This window comes from Pavona decussata, unplaced genomic scaffold, assembly GCF_977016875.1.
Source record: "Pavona decussata unplaced genomic scaffold, jaPavDecu1.1 SCAFFOLD_141, whole genome shotgun sequence".
In the NCBI taxonomy this organism is placed as follows: domain Eukaryota; kingdom Metazoa; phylum Cnidaria; class Anthozoa; order Scleractinia; family Agariciidae; genus Pavona; species Pavona decussata.
Window position 1 is genome coordinate 367,160 of NW_028145554.1, and position 24,513 is coordinate 391,672.

Genomic DNA, 24,513 nt, shown 5'->3' on the forward strand with positions numbered 1-24,513 from the left:
CGCGCGTCGTGTCTCCTCGCGGAAACAATTTCGCGCGCGCGCGTGGTTTGCGTGCTTCACTGTACCTGAGATGAATAAGGGACTGCTCGTAGTCTAACTGTATGCATTTATCAATTGAAACCTCGACAGCCATTGTTCCCAGGAATCCTTAAAATATCCCCTACTCTTGGATTGGGGACCAGAAATCCTAGGGAAAAAATGCTTCAACGAACTCAGGAGATGCATATATGAAAATCGGTTAGAACTGGCCTCGCAACCCCCGGGCCTCGGATGCAATCACGGCAGGAATCAATAAGATCAGAAACGCTTTCCGTTTGTATGGGAAAATCGGTGAGAACGTTCCGCCATATTTTAAATGGGAGAGAGTAATTCTCAAGCGCTTTCCATTTGTATGGACAGACCAGTGGTTGTCCTGTTGGAAGTCAAATGGAAGGGTCCTTTTAACTGGAAATTTTGGGCAACAAACCGCGTATTTCATCAATGAGCATGGTATTAGTTTGTTGAAGCAAATAGTACAGTGATATCCCGATAATTCCGGTAAAAACGAGAAAATGGGAATACCTCTGAAAGCATTTTTTTTCCTCAAAAAATTTTCCTAATAAAAAGGAAAGTTCTCCAGGGCTCCTATCGTTTTTGGCCTCTGGTAACACTGCACATCATCATCATCATCATCATCATCATCGTCGGCATCCGTTGGTCTCGAAAAACCATGGATCTGCGACTGGAAAGTCCAGTTTTCAGGTGCTGGAACAGCGTCGGCTGTGTATATAGAGGCCCACACGGGAGTAGAAGTGTCTGTTGCAAAGGCTACACTTGAACTGCGAGTAAGCGGGCGTTACCTGTTACCTGTTCTCGCTCAAAGAGAATGATAGTTGACGACAGTCGATGATAGCGCATGATAGTTGGTGCTCTAACGAGCGCGCGAGTTTTAACTGTCATCGACTATTATCAACTATCATTGACAATCATGCGCCGTGTGACCTGGGGTCTGTTATGGTGATGATTACAATTCCAGGAAGGGGGAGACCTATCTCCAAATGGGTTAGGGGTTTGTTAGAGACAGAGGGGAGGGGGCTTAACTCCAGGAGCAATACTCTAATAGTTTCAGTCATGTTTCTATTGTTATTTATTTATTTATTTATTTATTTATTTATTTATTTATTTATTTATTTATTTATTTATAAACTTCGCCAGAGGAGAACCTCTGACAGGAGAGAACTCACAGAACGATAAGTTCCAATAACGAGACTCCTCCTACTACTAATCATGAAAATAGCACAAAGACCAGACCAGCACACCGGGACCTCTTCTCGATTAGTGTGTGGGTTCTTTAACGTCCCACAGGGTTATGAACATTGAAGTGTTGTGAGACGGGGCCTACGGTTTATCGTTCTTATCCGAGAAGACTAGAAAGTCTAACCATTTGTATATGTCATTACAAAGGCAACACTTTCTCCTCAGTTATTTAAAGACCCTGAGTGTTGGTCCGGCCGGGGTTTGAACCCACGACCTCCCAACCGGTCGGCAAGGTTTCAATCAGTCTAAAAGAATGTCATGATTATTAATTAATGGGGCACAGACACAATAATCTTTCGGAAGATTCTTTTATTATTTTTCGGACCTTTTATAAAGAAGAAAGGGGGTATAAATCAACTAGAGATAGTTGGCTGTCAATGTGTAGTGCAACTCGCGTGGCGATGTGCTGTCTGGTGCTGTGTAAAAATCCCAGCAGTTTGCTTTAAACAAATTCACGTATATAGAGCTGTTACGGTATCTTAACCACCTGCTTCAACTAATCACAGCAAACATACAGAATGAGACTAGCCCAAAGGAAAATCACTTGTAGAGCTTTCTTGTGATCGTGGTGTAATTTGTTTGCATTTAATTTAAAATTACGATTACGGAAAACGAGAGAAATGACCACGTAACGATGTTTATTCTGCATTTGCCGCTCGCTGTTTTCAGTTTATCAGTAAAATCGAGCAGCTTTGCTTTAGCATCAGAAGCCAAAATTATTTTGTACTATTCTATGCTGTGTAGTAATTTTTCAGTTCAAGAAAACAAAAACGCGAATCTCACGTTTGTCGTTTGCCGTAAACGCGATTCTAAATCTGTCTATTCTCGAGTGAAAAACTCTTTCTTTCTTTCGTTATCAAGTCAACCTTTGAAAAATTAAGCTGATTCCATAAAAAGTCAAACATTTGTCAATCAAAAACATTTTTAATAGGACAACACTTGCTCACTAGTGGAAATTAAATAACCCTTTTTGAACGGTTTTCATTCGAGTGTCAAAAGAAATGTCACGTTTCCTTTGGTGTTTCCTAACTACGCTCTGTGATTGGCTAGAAAAACTCGCGGTACTTTCTCAACCAATGAGAAGCAAACCAAAACGTGTTTTCCGGCGCTTGGTGCCAGTTACACATATAACATGAATTTACAAATCAGATATCAGTGTAAATTGAGGCTGTAAGTCTGAACGACACATTATTGGTGTAGAACATATGGCAGTTATTATCAGCCTTGAAAAAAGGGCCAACAATCGGGATAAAGCATTACTTCTCTTGTTTGCAGGATTTCCAATATTTTGTTATTCTTTTTTCCAGTCTTTCTTGCAATGTGGTAGCCTTTTACAAGTGTTGACATAGTGAAAAGTGGCGCAAACAATAAAATAAATGTGCGAGCAAGAAAAAGGCCCGTGATTCCTTTCCCCTCTCGAATCTTCTTCTTCGCGCGCGCCACACCTTACTGGTAAAACATCTACAAAGACTATCAACGAGGACGTCATCAGACGAACACACGGCGTTTCTGTAACAATTCCTCACCGCTGCCAGTTGTGATTGCATTACCCCTTGGATGTCGTCGTTTTGATTGTCGCTGGCTAATTATAAGATCCTTTCCAGTGTTCAAATTCAATCACTCTACTAAACCTCGTTTGGTCTGCCGATCTAATAAACGATAAAAATGACATCGTTAGTGAATGATCCCAGTGGGTGGAGTGTTGGGCGAAGAGCTGGGCTAGTAACGCCTAATAGAATTACTCAAGCCTAATAACCAGACAACAACTAAAAAGCGAATTTACAATAACCAATCACAATTCACATCATCGGCTTAAAATACTTTGCTATTTTGCTACCGATGTAGCCTAATTCAGGAGCTTATTTCGAGGGGTAGCCACTGGCGGATCCAGATTTTCAGGTGAGCAGGGTGGAGGCTCCATCCATTTTGAAACGCCCGACTTTCTCCTCTTCATGAAACGAAATTTTTCGGCGCCTCGGCCCCATGTGCCTCGGTTTTAGTCTAAAAATAACGGCCCGAGGCTCTCCCCTAGATCCGTTACTGGTAGTATTGCAATTCACCTTGAGAAAGAAAATTAACCCCGAGTGTTCATCATCGCCACAAACACGTGGATGTGATTGGTCATTTCACGTTCACGTTGTAATCGGGCAGAAAACGGCAAACAAATGTCTCAACACAACACCAGATCAGTCAGACAACAGACCTATGAGAAAACACTTTCTAGTGAAAAAAAAATGAGGATGCCATTTGACCAGTAAGGGGAATTAAATGCACCAATGGCTAACAACCAAATTCAGTTGTCACATGCCCCATAGCCTGTTTAGGATCACAGGTAAGCGATGGAAACGTTGCGACCTCAATCATAGTGAGTAAATCACTTGACAAGCCATAAGGGAAGAGATCATTTTATGTTAACACGATGGACAATGACCATAACCTTGAAGACAGTTTGCTAATTATTTGTTCAATAAAATCTCTTTCGGCCCTCACCTTGTCCTCAGCTTTATCCTTCCATTTATTTCCATTTCCGATGTGACGTCACTCCACGTCAGACCATTATCAGTGGAGTACTCAATGACAAGGCCTGGCAGCTCAGTTGTCACGTGTAACATATCGCAATTGTCACCTTTACAAATCGCTCTGCAAATATGATGTAGTATCCTCGTGAGTGGGCTCTCTCACTGTGCATACATAGAGGAATCACGACCCCACAACAGGAATATAAAGTGGAAGTGTAACGTATATATATTTGAACTGGGAGTGAACGATTTAAATTTTCAGAAAACGTGTTACACACTGCAATATTTGGTTGCGGGAGCAGTGGTGTTTTTACGTCCAAAATTTAGTCCGCAAATTTCGTCCGCAATTTGTCTCGCAGCAACCACTGACAGCACTATATTCAAAATTGAATATTTCGCAGATTTTCATACACTAATATTTACCAAATTAATTTAGGCTGCAAAGTTTTAAGCGACCGACACGCAGTTCAATAACACTTGTACTTGTTGGCGCCATGGATAAATTGCGCAATGTTTAATTTAATTAATGTTTTCTTTTCCCTTTCAACAAAATTGAAGGATTTAAAGCCGATACTACCAAGCAATTTTCGAACCTAGTGTAGCATCTAAATTTGTGTCAACAGATTTTAAAAGTCATCTTTTTACTTAGGAAAATGGTATAATTTTTGCAGTGTTCGTAGAAGCCGAAACCACAATCAGATTAAAAAAAATATTACAGTCTTCTCAGATTCATTGTTACCTGCCTTCTAGTAATAACAAACCTGGCTTTTGGAGATGGTACATGGTATGCTAAACCCATCTTGTCCAGTCGTTCCAGTTCCCTGTAGCCGAGCGTGTTGGCAAACTTCACCCAGTCATTAGCAACCGCACGTTTCCTTTCTCCTTCGTCCGCTAAATCTTCCCATGATCCCTTATGCCATGCGCGTTCAGCAATGGCTAACAGACGTGGAAAGATCATGCCGTGCATCTGATCAGCGGTGCGAATTAACTCACTCCACATAGCTCCTTCAATGCCTGAAAGAGTCAATTTTTTCTACTTGAGATAAAATATGAAACTGAAAGTACATTTATTACTTAGAAAAAGGTTTGATGCTTATTGTGACCGACCAGCGACGAAGTCCTCCTGATTGGACTCCCTCAAAAACGGACTTTGAGAAAGTCTAGCTAAATACTTTCGAGGACCTGAGGACTCTCACATGATCTTACTGTCACGGTATAACAATAGTCGTTAAAAGTAACTTTCGAGTCCTTACTGTATTTACCTTGAATGTTTTCGTCATCTGGAGGTGAATATTCAAAAATCTTCTTGCTGTTTGAATACTCAGTCGCCCAGTTGAGTCCTCGCTCGTCAAAGCTTGGCTCTGATGAATGATCAAGGTAAAGAGTATTTGAAGGCGATAGCACAACCTAAACAAGAAAAGTGACAAACAATGGAATTACATTTCTTGAAAAAGGTATCTACTATTATAAGAACTGTATCATTGCATAATGCAATTCCAGGGATTTGATTGGCTTTGTGGCCATGGTATATGAACCATTATACCATGGCCGAGAAATAGCGACCATTAATTTTGTCTTCTGGCTGTCCTTGCAAAGAGAAATGTACAAGGTCTAGCAATATTTTTTAATAAAACAATTATTCCACTCATGCATGCTTGTTGAATATGAAATGATTATAGCCAACTCAGCGCTATCATCTCATATCCAACGCGCGTTCGTGGAATAACAATTATTCCACCCTTCAGTGTAACACACTTTATGCGCTCTCGTTTTTTTTTTGTGGTTAAATGACGTAGAAGTGGTCGCAACCAAAAAACGGAAGTTGATCAAAGAACTATAAAAGACAAGCTACAACGGAAACCATCAACATTTGGTTCAACATGCGTTCAACACTTTGTTGAACCAAATGTTGAGAGCGTTTGAACCGGTCGTCCAACATTGTTGAAGGCGTAAAAATGTTGAAAGCTTGTTGAAAGCGTATTGAATCAAATTTAAATCGGTTTAAACTTTCATTTAACATCCATACAACATTTTCTTTGTTTTCTCGAAAATGTTGTATGATGTTGGAGCCGTTTGAACACTCCGTAAACATTTGTCCAACATTTGCCCAACATCGGTTCAACTTTTGTTGAAGGAATGTTGGGCAAATGTTGAAACCGTTTAAACGCGCCTTTATTCGTCTCGCTTCTGATTAGTTTTCCTCATCCGACAAAACTCTAGTAAATTGCTTTTCTGAGTTGTACCGTTGATTATGACTCCAGTCCCTCAGGTTTGTATCATACCCAGTTTCCAAAATTACCTTATATCGTTCTTCAATTAGTGCGGCTGCTTTCCAGTGATCTTTCTCTTCTCCCCAAAAATACGCCACTGGATTTTCGATGTTTAAAGACTTTTTACTCAAGACGTAATGTTCGTTCATTCCATTCAACTCGTCACCCTCGCTGGCAACTTCTCGTGCAAATGCGTCGCTCCATCCTCCAATATCGATGCCATGCTTTTTAGTTATGCTAGAGAGCTTTATAATAAAGTGTTCCATTAAATATCTTCTGACCAAAATCCTGTTTCTTCTGAAACTGTGCGTCATATTTTTACAAGCCGGAGAGTCTACCCACACTCCTATGGGAACCTCATCGCCTCCAAAGTGAAAAAGGGTCAGAGGTTGAACGCTACCATGGAGACGAACAAGCACAGATAACAAGTAATCCAGGAATTTAAAAGTAGAAGACAAGCATGGATTTATTGCATCAGGAAGAGATCCTTGCATTGTAAAATACCGCGACCTATCTTCCAAATCGCTTAGAAGAAAGCTTTCCTTGGCCCTTCCTCCACGCGCCAATCTATCATGGCGAGCTATCATACTTTTAATAGCTGCGTGACTGTGCCCAGGAAAGTCGAACTCTGGAATCACTTGAATGTGACGGTTTTTAGCGTAGCGAAGTATTTCCCTGTAATCCTCAGTGGAATAGTACCCAGTCCCTGATGTGCTGCTGTTGGGACCTGAGCCGAACTGGGATAAGATGCAAGTTTTCTCTTCCAAGTCATGACACCGCCTGGCTCCAACCTGGGCTTTCCGAAAAAGATAAGCAATCATTGAAAAGGAAGACTTAATCTAATACAAGTTTTGCATAATGATTAAGGAGTGGAGAATTAGGGTTTCAAATAGGAAAATTTTCAAAATTTTGATTTCCAAAAACATTGCCAAACAAACAGTAAAGTTATAGGACAGCTTGGCGTGAGAAACACTTAAATTCTTCGTTCCAATATAACGCAAGAAAAATAATACTATTCGATCTTACCGTTGTCAATTCCTCGAGTCCTGGTATTTGTAGCCTCCATCCTTCGCTATCGGACAGATGCAAGTGAAACTTGTTCATCTTGTAAATGGCCATGACGTCCACCACTTTCAAAATTTCACGTTTCGTTTTAAAATTACGGGCAACGTCGATCATCAGCCCTCTATAAGAGAAGCGAGGCGAGTCTTTGATTGACACTAAAGGAACCTCGCCTTTATCGTTAATAAGTGCGAGAAGAGTCTGGATACCATAGAACACCCCAGCAGGTCCTTGACCAGTGATGGTAATAATTTCGTCGGAGTCGTCTATTTGTAAATCATATGACTCGTGCGTCTCAGAGGGGTACTGTCCAGCATTAGATATTGGTGACAAGCCTAGCAAAATGACTTTTGACTTGGGATCGGACGAGGAAGATTCCCTTAATCCAAGTTTGTCTTCAAAAACAAACAAAATAAGACAATATATATTAGCTTTGTAATGTTCTTAAAATATTTTCAGTCACTGGCAGTTGGATTGAGTGACTGACTTATGACTGACAAAATGGACAGAATGATCATGGCCAACTAACTGACTGACTGCTTAGGTACATGAATGATTGATTGATCAACGGGCTGACTGACCGTTTACACCATCTTCCTGAATGACAGTGGAAAGACCGGGTAAACTAACTGGATAAGGTACCGGACTTTACGATCGACAGATGAATTGAGTTACCTCATTGCCTTCCTGCCTGCCTGCCTGACTGACTATTGAACTGGTTGAAGTGCAGTGAAGTGGTTGGTTCGCTAATTAACAATTAGACGGCGAGCTCAAGGTTTCTATCGGCTGATAGTTGGCGAGGGGCGAAGCCCCGAGCCAACTATCAAAGGCGATAGAAACCGAGAGCGAGCCGTCTAATTGTTTTAGCATACCTCAGTGATCGATCTATGAAGCAAAAAATCTTTTAATTTCATAAATTTTGATATATTTGTGCAATGATGCATGCTAAATCGCGCGCGCTCTGACAAACTGCCGTCTATCGATCGATAGACGGCACCTGTGTAGCCAATCAAATTGCGCGTCACGCGATAGTCGGTCACTGAGGTATGCTAATAGACAGATAGGCCAGTTGAATTATAGATGGAGTAACAAACTTACTGACTGGACAAGTGGACAGACTGATTGACTAGCGGCTGACTGACGGAGCTACTGAGACGGACGGGTATACAGAAAAAAAATGTATGAATGAACGAACGAATAAACGGACGGACTGATGGATGGATGGATGGATGGATGGATGGATGGATGGATGGATGGATGGATGGATGGATGGATGGATGGATGGATGGATGGATGGATGGATTGCTGGATGGACCATCTGAATTGACTGAGGTTTTGACTGACTAACTGACTGATTGACTGACTGACTGACAGATAGCTTAATAGTCAGGTGGAGGAACAAAAACGACTAATCACGCCATAAATGACGATTTAATTGCGCAAATGGTTAGATCCTTTTGTAGAAATCTACAGTCACTTTGATGTGTGATGAACTCGTTACCTGACAGAAATTGACGTTCGTTTTGCAAACGATCATCCGCAGAGACAGTCCACTCCTTACTGATATACACTTTGCTGTTCTTGTCATTGCTGTTTTGACCAGTTGTAAATTCTCTGGGTGTAGGGATTACTGAAAGTGGTGCGTGTCCCAAATCCGGCGTAATCTCAGAAATGCTGCTATAGAGTGGCGCGTGGGGAAAAGAAACAAAAGTGACTTCTTCGTCGGCTGTGCTAGTAATTATTCTTGGTTTTTGTCCTTCTGCGGCAATGTACCAATTTGGTGACACAAGAAATCGCGTCTGCACCCTGAAGGCGACTGTTTCAACTTTACATTTCGCGGATTCTCCCGGTGAAAGCATAAAATTCTCGGCCTCTGGCTCCAACTTATAAAGACAGCCATTGACATGGGTTACACGTATTTGTCTCTCTTCTTTAACAGCCGCATTATTTTCCAAACTTTCGACCAAGGGAGAAGGAGTAAATCTTAGTTGTGTAGAAGCATAGATGGCCCATCCACTGTTATTGATAGCCCTTGATCCATTGTTGGTGAAAGTGATCTCTGCCGTCACCTTTGACGAGAATTTTAAATTGACTTTGATCGTGGCAGCCATGTAGTCAAGTGTTTCTTGTTCTATGAACTTCCTTCGCGAATTTTGAGAAATATCTGTAATAATAATAATAATAATAATAATAATAATAATAACAACAATCTTTTTACAGGGAGCCCACATCACGAAAGTGATATTCAGTTGGGCCCTGTAGATTGAGAAATGATTTAAAAATTACAATTATTTTAAAAATTACAATTATTTAAAAGTAGAAAATACAAAGCCAGCGATAAGAAACAAATAGTTGGTTGGATTTATGCTTGGTGGAATTTTTTCCACGAAATCGAGTCATGCATGAGGCACTGCTCGCCTTGTTGGCTGTAATCTCAAGTATGAAACGACTTTGTGGAATAAATCAATCAATAAATAAATTTACCTAATTAAATTTTCGGAATTTTGGTATTCCTCGCGAGCTCGGCAAAACGTTCCGGAAAATTCCGTTCCATTCGACCATTCGCGCTCTCGGGTTCAGTTTCTCCAGCCGACATATGTTGCGTGTGTACATTTCAGTTTACGTGGCAAACTCGTTAATACCGGTTAACCGGTATGTACCGTCCTATTGGTCTCCTAGAGTTTTCGAAACGTTTGGCCGAATGAAAAGCGACCACGATTACCCAGAGTATGTTACCCTGTTCCAGGCGTTCAGACAGTGGGGAGCCGTGCAAAGAAAACTGCGAAGCAAGCGAATAGTGACCATTCAATAGTAAAAGAGAGTAGGCAAGAGAACCCTCTACCCAGCCTTTTCTTGTTTTTTCCCAAATCGCAATATTTTTTCTCGCCTTGATTATTCAGTTTGCGCATCGCAATTTTCTTCGCTCCTGTCCCCGCTATTCAAACCCCTGGTACAGGCTAAGCACAGCTCTCCCTACAAATCCAGTCCGTGTTTTACAAATCCAATCCAGTCTAATTTTACAATATGCCTTTGTTTACGTTTTTCTACGGAATAAGATTCAATTCAATAGGCCTTATCACGGTTTTCGACGCCATTTTGACGAGTAGGCAAACAGGCTTGAAACAACAGTGTTTGTATGGAAATCCGATGTCAAATATTATTCATAAAACATCGCTGCTGAAAAATTCAGGAATTGGAAGCTTTTGGTACTAGGAAAAGGATTTCAAGAAAAAAAAATTGAGGGATGAAGCTGTGCCAGAAAGCGTCGAGTCGTGTTTTAAACTTTCCATACATTTGTCTCTATAGCGAACCAGCCGTGAACTGCTACTAAAAATAGTTCGCGGGAAAAAATACAGGGAAATGTATGGAAAGTTCAAAACACGACTGGACGCCTTCTGGTACGGCTACATCCCTCCAATTTTTTTCTTAAAATCCTCAGTTCCTAATGCCAAAAGTTTCCAATTCATAAATTTTTCAGAAGCGATGTTTTATGAAAATTATTTGACATCGGATTTCCATACAAACACTGTTATTTCAAGCCTGTTTGTCTACTCGTCAAAATGGCGTCGAAAACTGTGAAAAGGCCTATTCAATTCAATTTTAATTCACACTTATTCGAATGAAGTACAATATATTTTTATGGTAAGAAAAAAATAAACATGCAGACCAATTTATTTAAGTGAGTTTCCCTTCTGGGGAAGAAGTGCGTAGTGGCCAAAGGAGCAAGGCTTTCGTGTTGGCCACTACCTCTGTGCAGTTACAAATAAAATGGGGGGAAGTAGAATTTATAACACTGGTTGTAGAGCTCTGCTAGTTAAATTAGGCTTGGGAGAGGAAAATACATCAGTAAGGGAAAAAGTGTTTACAGCAAATACATAAGTATATAGTATACGTTAAATTTATATATATTATTCATGTTTGGCTATCAAGATTGAATAAATTACATTTATCGGATGAATATATTTGGCCTCAGTGCGGCGAAATTCTAACTGTTCCCCAACACGTCCTTGTCCGCAAGTGTTTAAAAAAAGGCGTTATAAACTTACCTTTAATACTTTCAGTTCTTGAAAATTTCCGCCATTTACTTATAATACGGCTCAAACCAAACACAGCCGCCAGCACGAAGATGATTAGAGACAATCGCTTCATCCTGCGACGGGCAAAACGTATTTGCAGTCGGCTACAGCACATGTTTTGTGTTCTTGGAAAATGTTAGCATATTTTACATGTCTTTATCCAATTTTCGATAAGCATTATGCTCGAAAGTTTGCCTTTGTCTTCTATTGCAGCAGACTAATAATGTTGACCAGTTGAGCAATAAATACTTGTGTGTCACTGAAATCGTATTCATTTAACTATGCTAATTTTCTCCTGAAATCTTCTGACAGGCAAACTTAACGTTGGAATTAAAAAAAAAAAAGAAAAGAGTTTAAACTTAAAAGTTTGAACTTGAAACTTAGGCTCCCAACAAATTAGTTAGGTGCATAGCTGTTTGAAAGGCATAAGTTGCCTCAACTTTGTGAAATAATAGGCTCCCCCAGAATTGAACTGTCACTGACCCCTAACGGAAACAAAGAAAATTGAATATTAAACATGTTTATTGCTACAAGTCGAATAATTAAGGGGGTGTTTACATGTGAAAAACTCGCCCTGGTGCGAGTTTGATACCGGTATGACATTGTGATTTCATACCGTGTTTACATGAATGGACACTTTATTTCGACCGACGTGATTGTGACGCCCAGGTGACGCCATATTGGATTGGATATCGAAGACTGTGCATGCGCTATCCGTTCTAGACTCCCAGGAGAGTGATTTCATGCCGGAGCGAACAGCCGTACCGCGTTTACATGACATTGGAATGAGTTTTCGTACCGGAATGAAAATCTCGCCCCGGTACAGTTACCGGGGTGAACTCGCACCGGTATGACTCGCTCCGGTACAAGATTTATTGCTGGTATCATGTAAACGAATACAGAGCCCCAAGAGGGAACTGGAGTGAACTCGTACCGGAATGAAAGTCGCGCCGGTATCATGTAAAAGAATTAATTGATGAAAGACCATCGCAAATATGTACGCAACTTAAAAGCTAAGCCTGAAAAAAATTCAGGCTTGAATGGGACTCGGACCCATGAACTCTGCGAATGAATAGACTGAACCGTGGCTAGAACTTGAAAATAAACAATCTTAGAGACCAAGCATGTCAAGACTGGTAATGTTCCCTTCAAAAAAGCAAAAATTATGCTTCTTTTTCCAAATTATGCCAAACATTATGCTAGCACAATCTATAAGGGCCTTATAAGGACTCTACTTACTTGGATCTCATCCGGACTGGATCATCTCTGGTAGACTTCCAACTGGAGAAGGAAGTTCAGAAGCTTGAATGTTCCTCGGAAAACTAAATAACCACGCACGGTGTTGTTCATGAATTGATGCTTGTGTTTATACTCCTCGCTACGGCTAGTCCCGGCCCCACTTGTAAGCGTAAAAGCGAGTCGATAAAATTAACAGACCACGGGACTGAGTAGAATGGTTTACAACTTTGACAAGGCCCTGTCAAGGGCGCACAAACTTATGCACAACTAACCCTACAACTTCTACCTCATGTTGGCCTCTCAAAACAACTGCATGGTCTACATATGCAATTAGCTCGAACCTGTAGGTAGCGTGACAGTAAGTCACGCCAGGTCACGCTTGAACAGTTGACCCCACAGTTTCTTATGCCCGAGATGTTGCTTTGTCGTATATGATAAAACAGGCTTTACTGTCGCCTCATGTTGTTGCCTTACTAGAAAACCATGTTTTCCTTTTTATAATTGTTCGTATCATTAAAAAAACAATGAGTCCAACGCTAATATTGGTTCTTCCATTTCACGTGAAAAGAACTAACAAACGTGCAAAGGTTGATCATGACGCAGCATGACGTCAAACGAACCCAAGGGTAACATCCACTGAATACAGCAAACAACATGGCGCCCTGGATGGATTGGAAATAGAATTTGGAAACGACTACCACACCACATCGGCGGCATGAACCTTAAGACGTTGACTGTGAAAAAGAAAGCTCGATGCATATTCCTTATTTGTGGGACGCTGTTTGCACTGAGTTTGTTTCTTTGGTGGGCTTACTATCCAGACGTCCTACATGCGGGTAAGGAGGATGGTGTTTAATGAAGAACATTGATCTTATCCCCTAGCACTTTCCTACATCAAGCTTTCAAACTATAAAGATTCCCAAATCTTATCTGGAAGATATCCGCAATTGCTAAACCAACCGCGGTCTCCACTGCAAGGAAGGTAACGTTCAAGTAACTCTCGTTTATAGCTTTCATTTGAATGGCCACACATAAAAATTTCATTCACTGTCGTTAAAGTTAGCACATTGCCAATTACCAAAGAAAATTACTACTCAATAGTTGGCGTGTAATGGCACATCCCTAGATTTGCATCCACAGACTCAAATTTGTTAAAAGGTCAAGATTTGTTGTGAATTTATCCTAAAGAAAAATAATCCGACACCGGAACTTGAGAAAGCAGTTTTAGTTCTGTGTATAAATACAGGCAATAGAGGAGCCATGCACCAAGATGAACTATCTTCTTAGTTTAACATGAGGGGCGAACTAAATTGAGTAGAGAAGCAGAAAACCACTGGCATGCTACCTCCACAAATTAACTAGTTCAACACTTATCGAGGTCATCAGGGTGAATATCACACTGGCTTGTTTCGGCCGCTACATTCATCCTCGACCCCACTCAAGTATTTTAATATATGGTGGGGCCCCTCCATCAGGAGACTACTCAGAGTTAGCGTTTCTGGTTTGTTCAATTTCTCCTCTGTTTGCCCAGTTCTCCTTGCTATTTATCGGCATAAACATGTTACAAACAATTTATAATCAATTAAAAGCTGTATCAAAACATTACGAGGAGGTTTCTTCATGTTTTGATACCTATGGCTGTCATGCCATAGAGAAAGACTTATTCTTTCTCCATTGATTTGATCCACAAAAACTCACAGGCGACAAACCACAACCACAGATTATCATCTCAATTAACCAAATGAAACGTGCGTGTGCCACAAGACAGAAGTCGGTTTTTAATTCAATCTTTAGCAGGAACATCCAAGGCAGTCTAAGCGCACCAGATTGGTCAGATTACGACAAACGAAATCACAAATCACATTATCCAACGGCGACCGAATGGTAACATTACAAATCTCAGCATGCGAATTGCAGCCACCAAGCTGGGGCAAAGTTTGACTCCCCAAGGCACAGCTAGCTCCAGCGAATGACCTCGTTTGGCATCGTTACTGCACACTATTAATTCTTCGTACAGATAGTCCGTCTGTTTTCTCGTATTCATAAACAGACGTCGAATAATTAGAATGCAATGATAATCGTTTCATAGTTCCTCCTGTATCATAACCTAGCAGACGGATGATTGTTCTGACGAGATTAGCTGTCTCCAGAAAACAAGTTCCAAGGCAACTAACTTATAAGAAATAGTTCTCATCAGCTTTCGCTTGAAAGATTTTATTCATTTACAAATTGGGACGTTTAGAACTAGCTTGTGCAACAATAGACTCAAACTCTGTACCCTCTCTTGCAGCGGAATAAAAGTGCTGTTTAATAGCTATATTTGAAAGGTTATTTGACTCCAATTTTGGAGCCATCTTGTGCAGCATTACATATGTACATACTGTACCAAATGGAAGTGCCCCTTCACAGCTTAAAAAGTCACACGTTTATTAACAGGCGCTGAACAAATTACCACCACTTTGTGCAGAGGCAGCAAACAATACCACAGGAATGTCCTGTTAAAAAAAACTCATTTTCATGGTCACACCTATTACACTTTTAAGTCAGTGTCAAATCTTTCAGGGAATTTAATCCACAGGATAGTGCTGCAAGCTTATTTTAGCTCCATTTTAAAAGTTTATACTTCCGAATTTCATGCTCAGACCCAAACTTAAGAACCATATCGTACAGCATTTCAAACAGAACCAAAGGAAAATCGACTGAACAATTTCACAGGAAATTTCTCAAAAAAATTGTTTGGATGGTCACACTATCCTTTATAGCATTTCATCCAGTGACCAAACAATCGTGTCAGTTGTAGTCACTTTGTACAGCATGAGAAACACCATGAAATGAAAGTGTTGCTATGCAGTATTTATATGAACGATTTTGCTACTATTGGATTTCATACACACACTCTAAGAATCATCTTGTGCAGCAAAATAGCCAGTACCAGAGCAAGCACAGGAAGGTAATAATAATACAAATACTATATATAGAAAACCGTATGAACATTTGAAGGAGAGCGCATTTTGTCATTTTAGGGCCGTTTACTAAACTTTACAAAATCGGCGAGTACAATTTGAGAACTTTCAAAAAAGGTTGTTGGTACCGGTTGTGGTCACGCCAATGGCTGTTAGAAACAATGTCTAGAAAACTGCTAACTAAGTGCAAAGCACCTAATAATAGAAGCTAAAGCTGATAATAAAATATTTACAGCGGTTACCAATAACACGCGACCCATCGCCTTCAAAAGACTTCAACAAAGTTGCGTTTTGGTGGACGTCAATCAAAGAAAAGCCGTTGAAATTATTTTCAATTCTGACAAGATTCCAAGGTAACCCGGCAAGAAACTGAGAATTTTTGCTTCGCTAAGAGAAGGTAAACTTTATTTAAATTGATTTCCCAGCTAGATCAAGCGAAAATAAAAGGTATTTTTAAATTAAAAAATTTAATGTTCACTGCACGTGATAATTTGCTCACATGCACGCATCGCTGATTTTGCAAAATTATTTATACATGTAGCGTTTTCAAATGTTTCATAAAAAATGCGGCTTCGTCTAAACAATGCCCATTCTTTTAGATAAACTGGCTTGGAAATCAACTTTCATAAAGTTTACCATCTGTCAGCCGATAAAACTGTCAATTTCTTGCAATTGGTTCTGTTGCTTTGAATTGCTGTCTGAATTCAAAATAATTTCGACGTCTTTTTTATGATTGACGTCCACCAAAACGCAAACTTTATCGGAGTCTTTTGAAGGCGATAGGTCGCGTGTTACTGGTAACCGCTGTAAGATTACAATAAAAAGCTCATGTAAAAGAAAATTGCTCAATAGTCGCCAGCGTTTATTTTGAATTATCACACATCGATAAGAATTTCATTCATAAGCAAGTCGAACTCAAACATGACCTGTAAGCATTCTTGGTTCTTTTTGCTTTCTTACCTTATTTGTTTTGTTTTGGTTATTATTGTTGTAATTGATTGGTCTTTGCGGTCATCTCAGTTGCCAAGGGAAACGGTGATCTGGGTGATAAAATGTTACGAAGAGAGAGAAATGAGAGACAATATAGCCATCACAGGTAATAGATTGCACATTTTGCAAAATATTACGAGGGAGGGGTCGTGAATCAGAAATAAAGGGTAAAGTTCAGATTAACAGGCTTCCACATCCCTTCCCACTCCTCCCAAACACACAAACAACCGGCGCTTGATTGCGTCGCTGACGACGTCTCACGCTTTTGGTTTTATTTCCCTCTAGGAAAGAGTCTTCCAACTGATACACCGATCAAAAGCCTTCATAAAGAGTCATGGAAATTGGAAAATCAGGATTACCGACGACAAAAACAAAATCTTGCCGTACACGTAAACCGGCCAAGTAAAGTTGTCGAAAGCCCTGAATTATCACCCCAGAAACACAAATGCATGCAAGAAATGTGCCAAGAAGACATTGACAACATGGCCAACAATATGAAAATCTACTTTGACGTGTTATCCCCGAGTGCAGCACAAATAACAATTCACAACAGTGGTCTAAAACCCATTGTAAAAGGCAAATGGGCAATATACGTCTGCGTGATACTTGGAGTATTCGATTACGACCAGCTAGCCAATAACCCTGAAGGCATTGTTCCATCTGGTGACAGCAATTTAAAAATGACTCACATTAATGGCTGTCTATATAAGTTTGAGCCACTGAATCGATTCAGACCTTTACTACAGGGAAAAACAATCAAAATTCAATTCAAAACTACCGAATTTTTGAGAGCACGCTCTGACTTGGCACCCAATTGGTACGTACGTTACTGCTGAAGGGTTAAAACCAAGGACTATTGTTAACACCGCAGGAGAGGACCTTAGTTTTGTGTTCACTTTTCAAAAGTCAAAATGGGACCCTTTCAAAGCCAAAATTATTCCTGATCTTGGTTATGCACCGTACGCAGTTATCCCTACACCAAAGACAGCCGTCTTCGCCGACAAAGCCAGAAAAGTGATCATTGAACCGGACACGTGGTATGTTTATGGACAGAAAGGCCTTGAGAACGAAGTCAAATTTTTAGCAGGTATATGTTTACAGTTCAGGTTGTTTGTTTGTTTGTTTGTTTATGCTTTTACGGTAATAGACGTGATAGTACTTTTATCTATAACGGTTTGACTTACTCGAAGCAGACCATACGGATGGAATGCCTCTAACCAATTTGATTTCCCGATTCATTGCATCTTGGGAAATCCACTTAGTCTCACAGATTTGAAAAACAAAACCTTAGGGTGCAGAGCACTGTCAAGACTGCAAATAAGGGCAAAGTAAACATTGATCCAAGTTACCAAACTGTGATCAGTAGCAGTCTTGAGATCATGAGTTCTCACGTAATTTTAAATGGCGGATCACCACCTTCGTGTAAAACGTGCACAGTGGTGCACAGCCCACAAACAGGCACGATCAGAACAAGACTAAGATTTCACAGGCAAACTCGGGATGAGCGAAAGGTTTCAAGAGGGGCCGAATAGTCCTGCTATAGTTACTCCAATGAAAGTATGAATTCCCTGCCTCTGATTGGCCAGAGAATTTCTGGTATTCTATTTTCATAGCCAATGGGCGAGTGGCTTTCATCGCGCCACTTTCTTGTTCTCTCTCGCGGGGTTCCTTTTGCCATTGATCAGTTTTATCGTGTATCAATGCAAGAGGTAACAGATTTCAAAGTTTTCCCACAGCCAAGGAATAATAATTTTATAAGATGGACAGAATTGCCAATTTGCTACAACTACCGTCGATAAGACTTGATCGTGAATTTCTCAGTGGATGTTTATTCAATCCTACCGCCAGAGGATTTTAAATTTTACTGTCTTTTTTTACGTTTGTTGTGTTTAGCTTTAATTTGTCTTCTGTAGAGCTTCACAGATTTCCAGTATTAAATAAAGTACGCTAGTAAGGAATGATTAAAAAAAAGGTTCAACGTTTAACCATAGCCTCATTGAACAGTACAAGGAAATCCTTCTATCCAAAATATAGGAGGGATTTACTTCTTTCTAAAATAATCCGTTTTTCCTATTCTTTTCTTTAAAAGAGCATCTTGGTTTGAAGGTGACTTCTGAAAGTTCCGCGAATGCTCGCAAAACTATCAACCTTTTATTGGCTCAACTGGACAGTAGCCAGCGGAGTTCACCCACTGCGCATGAGTCATATCACCTTCAAGTAGACGAGTCCAAGGATCATTTTATTGTTATCACTGGTCAAGGACCTGCTGGGGTGTTCTATGGTATCCAGACTCTTCTCGCACTCATTAACGATAAAGGCGAGGTTCCTCAGGTGTCAATCAAAGACTCGCCTCGTTTCCCATATCGCGGTTTGATGGTCGACGTCGGTCGTAATTTTGCTCCCAAAAATGATATTCTGAAACTCTTGGACACCATGGCAATGTACAAAATGAACAAATTTCATTTTCACCTCACTGAAAATGAAGGATGGAGACTGGAAATACCAGGAATCGAGGAGTTAACTGAGGTTAGTTTGTGGACGGTAGTAGCCTTTTTACAGTTCTCAAGAGAGACAACGGGTTTGGAATTGTCATAAAATCGATCACGGTGAGAAAGTTTAAAGCATGGGAAAGTTTTCCAAACGTGCTAATTACGATCGATTTTCGTGCCTAATCTTGAAAAAGACAATACCCGTTCTTCGTTGTTTTTGTCAACGATACCACTAGGGAGGAGCGAATGACTTTTTCCTGACAGTTTTTACTCCTCCCAACACCACCCCTCTTCTTTTTCTTCCGGAGCCCAAAACACGTCTCCAGGGCCCTTCTGCCTATCTTGGATCAGTCACCGCCGGAAAATCCCTGGGCGTAAAGTTGTACCTGAAGTTCCGTGTCCATCTCTGTCATCTCAAGAATGTAACCACTCAATTTTGAACTTAGAAAACACTAACCGATATAATACAAAGGTAATTACTTAAGATATTTTGAGACATAATTGGTTTAAAAAAACTCTAACGTAGCATTTAACAAATCATGAAGTGTAGTCTACAACGCTGACAGTTGAAGCAAACGTATATGAAGTCGCTGACCTCTCATATTTACAGTCTTCACTGTTTTAGAATCCTGAATGATTATTAACAAATTCAGCCCCACGATGTTAGTAAAATTGTTAAATTTCGAACATGGATGATTAGGATAGACGAATAGACATGTGGTCTTTGCTGATGTACGTGTGCTCTTCACCTCGCTTTTAATCGTTCTTATTTCCGTTCCAGGTTGGAGCCAAGAGATGCCATGACTTAGAAGAGAAAACCTGCATCCTATCTCTTCTTGGATCAGGACCTGACACCAGTACATCGGGGACTGGGCACTATTCCACTGAAGACTACAGAGAAATTCTTCGTTACGCTAAAGAACGTCACATTCAAGTGATTCCAGAGTTCGATTTCCCTGGGCACGGTCACGCAGCTATTAAAAGCATGATAGCTCGCTATGATAGACTGATGCAAGAAGGAAGGAAGAAGGAAGCCAAAAAGTTTCTCCTTAATGACTTTCAAGATAAATCTCGTTACTTTTCCGTTCAGCATTTCACTGATGAGGCCGCCAATCCATGTATCGGTTCCACGTACAGATTTTTAGATCATGTGATATCGGCTTTGGTTAGCATGCACAAAGACATACAACCGCTGTCTCTTTATCATTTTGGAGGAGATGAAGTAGCCTGGGGTGTGTGGAAACAATCCCGCGCTTGTGATAGATTGGTAAATGCGTCCAGAAAAAGCGAAGAACACGTTAAGAAAGAACTAATGGCTTTTTTCGTGAGGAAAGTAGCGAAAATTACTCGAAAGTATAATGTGAATTTGGCAGGATGGGGTGATGCATTCTTTGGTGGTAAAGATACTTTGACAAGTAGAAACACTTTCCAAAATAACGAGGTTTATTCTTATTACTGGAGCATGAGTGATGATACTGAAAAGCTTGCAGTCACGCTACGTGGCGGGTATAAGGTGAGGAAGCAATGTGATATTAAAATTAATTTTTTTGCGTTACCCATGAAGCGTGAGTATAGGAATATGAATATATGAAACGAATATTTAAACTACGAGTGAAAGATCAAATAAAAGGACCATCGCATCACATATTCGAAAGGAAGCCTAAACATTTTTCAGGCAACCATTTCGCGACTGTTTCGTTAAATGGTATTTCAAATTTTTCACATTCAAACAGCATTAAGTATAATTGCTCTTCTATGACTCTAGTTAGATCCATTATTTTCTAGAACAAATTATTCATATTATTTTCTGACCTAGGAAGCAATGAATTTCTGTAAAGCGTCTTTAAACTAGCAGAATTGTCTCATCAGGTTCAAAAATTAAACAGAAAGCAAAGGCAAATGTCTGTCGGGGAAGATGCATAAGCCTCGTCCTAGATGATGTTTAATTAATTTAAATTTTTTAGCAATTTTTTGAATTTGTTTCCTGTTTTTGTTTATTCAATAATACGTATTTATCATTCTTGTTCACTGCCCTGTAAGTAGATAACCTCTCGTAATTTTCCGTTTGCACAGGTTGTGCTGTCTCCACCCGACTGTCTGTATCTTGATCACCCTTATGAACCTGATTACGAGGCACGAGGAAATTACTGGGCTGCTAATTTCACTAATACCCAGAAGGTCTTTGAATATTCACCAATTGAGCACATCGATATCAAGAACATTAGAAATGGTGAAGACAACCTCTTAGGTAAGTGGACAATCCTTAGGTCTCATCATATTTGTCATTCCGTACAAGATGGTATTAACTTTTTCAGTTTGAATATGTTACATTACAGAGTGACCATTCAAATGGTACTTTTTAGTACAGTTAACTATGCTGTACAAGATGGTTGCGACGTTTTACTCTGTGAAAAAAATTGTGATCATTCGAGAGACGAAGTAATACTGATTTAACCGGCCAAGTTTTTTGTTGCACCATCTTGGTTTACGACGACCAAAAGTTAAAAATTTTTGTCAGGATTTTTTGAAGGGGTTATGCTTGTAGGAGGTGATGAACTACTTCTGATTTGTTAAAGTTTTCTTCCGTTACTTTACTTTTCAACAGGAATTCAAGGTTCGTTTTGGGGAGAAACATGTCGAACTGCTGATCAAATGTACAGGATGCTTTTTCCACGTCTCCTCGCTGTAGCAGAACGCGCATGGCACAAGGCCTCATGGGAAAGTATCCTGGACAAGCGAAAAAGAGCCCTTGAAAGAAGTAACAACTGGGTAAAGTTTGCGAACACAGTGGCCTACAGGGAACTGGGTCGGCTAGACGCCTTAGGAATAGCGTATCACGTGACACCACCGGGAGCAAGGTGGGCTTTCTCTTCGTAGCTTGGGTATCAGGGTTGGCGCAAAGATTGGCTCAGCGTTGTTACAGTAATAAAAGTACTCACTTCCAGTATCATTACGGCTTGCATGCGTTCAAGCCGAAGACTTGGCGCCACATGTGCGTTGTGTTGGTTGTGCGTTCTTACCATGCTTCTAATGATTCTCAAGTTTTCCTTCGTCTTCATTTCTCAACTTTGTCAAATTCCAATATTTGGATTAGCACTCTCGTTACCAGCGTGTGCTTAAACCCTGTACCCTCCTTGAATTGAACTCTCTGCAAACCATATACTGTGGTGTTGCCATATCAATACGACTGCCGAGTCTTCTCACATCACATGACTAAAACAATAAAATAGGAATAAAGCGTTCATAATAGCCCCTTTTACGTTTTACTTTCATTAGAATAACTGATGGCAAGCTTCAAGTGAGAACTGTGCTTCCAGGCCTTAAAGTTGAGTACTCAACGGATGATGGTCGTACATGGAACGAAGTCACAGAGAAAACCAAAGTGAACGGTGCAGTCATTTTGAGAACCAGGTATACACTGGCATGAGCTTCCTCTCATTTATCTCCCATCTACTTCCGTCAGTTTTATCGATATGTAAACGTGTCGCAGTTTAATAACAAACATGGTATAATTGGTCATCAAATATTTAATAGGGACCTTAATCAGCGACGACGACGACGCTAGCGAGATCGTCACAAAACAATAGTTTTAATTAGCAAAACACTGGCTCTGAACTTGTGCTATAAACTTTGGTACATTTCTCTGTCGTCCTCTGCAAAACAACGACGAGCAATGACCACATTCAAGGTTTTATGGAGAAAGTGAACGCATATCTCCTGGACAGTTCGGCCACAATACACAAACTACATGAGTAAAAATCACCGCGAATTTATTCAGAAAACGCGAATATGATTTTTAAGTCCCGTTTTCGTTTGCGTCCGTCGTCTTCCCTGCTTAAGGTCCCTGATTTTTGAGTGTGTGATAGGCGATTTTCTGCATCCATATTTCAAACATGATCATTATGTTTTCCGATGTAACGTGGTTACTTGCGCCTAGGATCTCACGATTTACTTTAATCTCACTCAGTCAAACAACTTATTTCGAGTAGGAAAGTTGGATGTTTGGGTAGCACACCATACATGCAAGAAAGACGGGAAACAACTGTGGCCTCGTTTGGTTCCACATAAGGTTATGCTCATAAAAAACATGACCATCCCCAACAGATGATAGTGTTATGACAGTCACGAAAAAATCAAACAACAGTCACTGCGACGGCATTTCGGTTGAATCACAAAGTGCATTTCAAGTTCTCTCGACTATTCGATGAAAAGAAATTTGAACTTAACAACTTCAAAATTAGTTCATGTCACATATATCTGACTATGTTACGAGTTTAGATTTTCAAGAATAATTTTCACCAATTACACAAAAAATGATTGCATGAAAGAGCCCCTTTAACAGCTTTTAAATGAATTGTTTTGCAGTTTGTTTAGTAAGCGTTATTTCCCGTTTCAGACCTGCAAGCACAAAGCAGTTTAGCAGGCTGGTGAAGTACGAACGTCCGAACCAACCTAACTAACTATGAGGAATGGGAATGGAAGAAAGGAACGGAATGACTGCAGATGCTTCTAAATTCGTTGACTGTAAATATGCTTTTAAAATACCACTTGGATAAGCTGGTGGTCCAACCAATACATTAGGACCCTATTATCTCGAACTTCCCGCGGTGTAATAGTTATCGTATAAAATTTTGTAACCAGCAAATTGTTTAGTATAAATATATTAAAATAAAGTTAGCTTTGAAACGCGTTAGACAAAATCGTGAGTGTTTATGCATGCCTATGCCCTTAGTACGTAATTTCCGTTAATGGATGATATAGCAAATTTAGCCACCTGGAGTTTTCAAAAGCGTGTTTCACTGGTCAGTGTATTCCTCAACTCTTCTCGTTTCTATTGTTTGGCTAGATTTTTACGCTACGTCAGTTTCACTACTAAAGTCATAGGAGCCGAATCAGTTACTGTCATTGATTGCTCTTAGTTAATCGATTCTTGGGTTCAGTGATATCTAAGATTTATGTATCTACCTTTGCGAACGCAAGGTTTCCGTCCGTTGTGTAGTGTAATTCGAACCAGGTTTACTTTCAATCGATTATAATCGTCTTGTTGAATCAATTTGGAATGTACAAGTTTCGTGTACAGCAACCCTTTTTGGTTTAGCATATTTCGATCTTGAATGCATCGTCAAGGATATTTCTATAGCTATCTCTTGCCACGACACATATCGTTCACTTTTTTCATTTTTGCCTCATCTTGAAAATCTTGCCTGTCTCTCTTTAACTCTTATGCTAATTGTTTGTAAAGCATTGTAATTTCTGTGCAGTCGCCAATCCCCCTCCGGGGAAGTACTCCGTTAGCCTATGATGTGCGGCGCCAATATTTTATGAGTTGTTTTGGTCCGAAAAGGGGTATAGATTTTAACCCTTTGTTGGAAAGTCTGAAAACGAAAGTGGATTTATAGAAACGGAGGTCTGAAAATGGCTATGAATTGTAGAAGCCACGTCTGAAAAAGAGTACCGCAAAATTACATATTTTGGTCTGACATAGGGTCAGGATTTCGAGAACCGAAACGCAACTCCCAGGAGTATTTCAAAGCCACGAAGCAGCACTTTCTTGTAGTGCGGTTTACTCTCTTGTATGAAAGGGTTCTACCTTTTGAGTCGTTGGATGA

General features: G+C 40.1%; 1 protein-coding gene and 1 pseudogene across 4 annotated transcripts; one reads left to right on the plus strand and one right to left on the minus strand.

The window, feature by feature from the left end:
• Positions 1-1,603: 1,603 nt before the first annotated feature.
• LOC146466707 (uncharacterized) lies at positions 1,604-12,741 on the minus strand. Of its 3 annotated transcripts, none has more exons than XM_085126829.1 (9): positions 12,463-12,741; positions 11,194-11,297; positions 8,649-9,311; positions 7,112-7,542; positions 6,115-6,876; positions 5,078-5,222; positions 4,577-4,829; positions 3,787-3,936; positions 1,604-2,945 (listed from the first exon to the last, which is right to left on the minus strand). In XM_085126829.1, the coding sequence occupies exons 1-9, from the start codon at positions 12,471-12,473 to the stop codon at positions 2,879-2,881; spliced, it is 2,586 nt and encodes an 861-aa protein (XP_084982955.1). In that variant the 5' UTR covers positions 12,474-12,741; the 3' UTR covers positions 1,604-2,878. The 3 variants fall into 3 exon arrangements, with proteins under 3 accessions (XP_084982955.1, XP_084982954.1, XP_084982956.1); XM_085126828.1 differs by having other exon boundaries at positions 11,194-11,708; XM_085126830.1 differs by lacking the exon at positions 11,194-11,297.
• Positions 12,742-13,042: 301 nt separating this feature from the next.
• On the plus strand, positions 13,043-23,590 carry LOC146466708 (uncharacterized; annotated as a pseudogene). The gene is made up of 8 exons (XR_014867919.1): positions 13,043-13,298; positions 16,701-17,502; positions 18,505-18,941; positions 19,686-20,417; positions 20,978-21,152; positions 21,510-21,762; positions 22,181-22,315; positions 23,301-23,590. The product of XR_014867919.1 is annotated as an uncharacterized LOC146466708 (transcript).
• Positions 23,591-24,513: the final 923 nt, after the last annotated feature.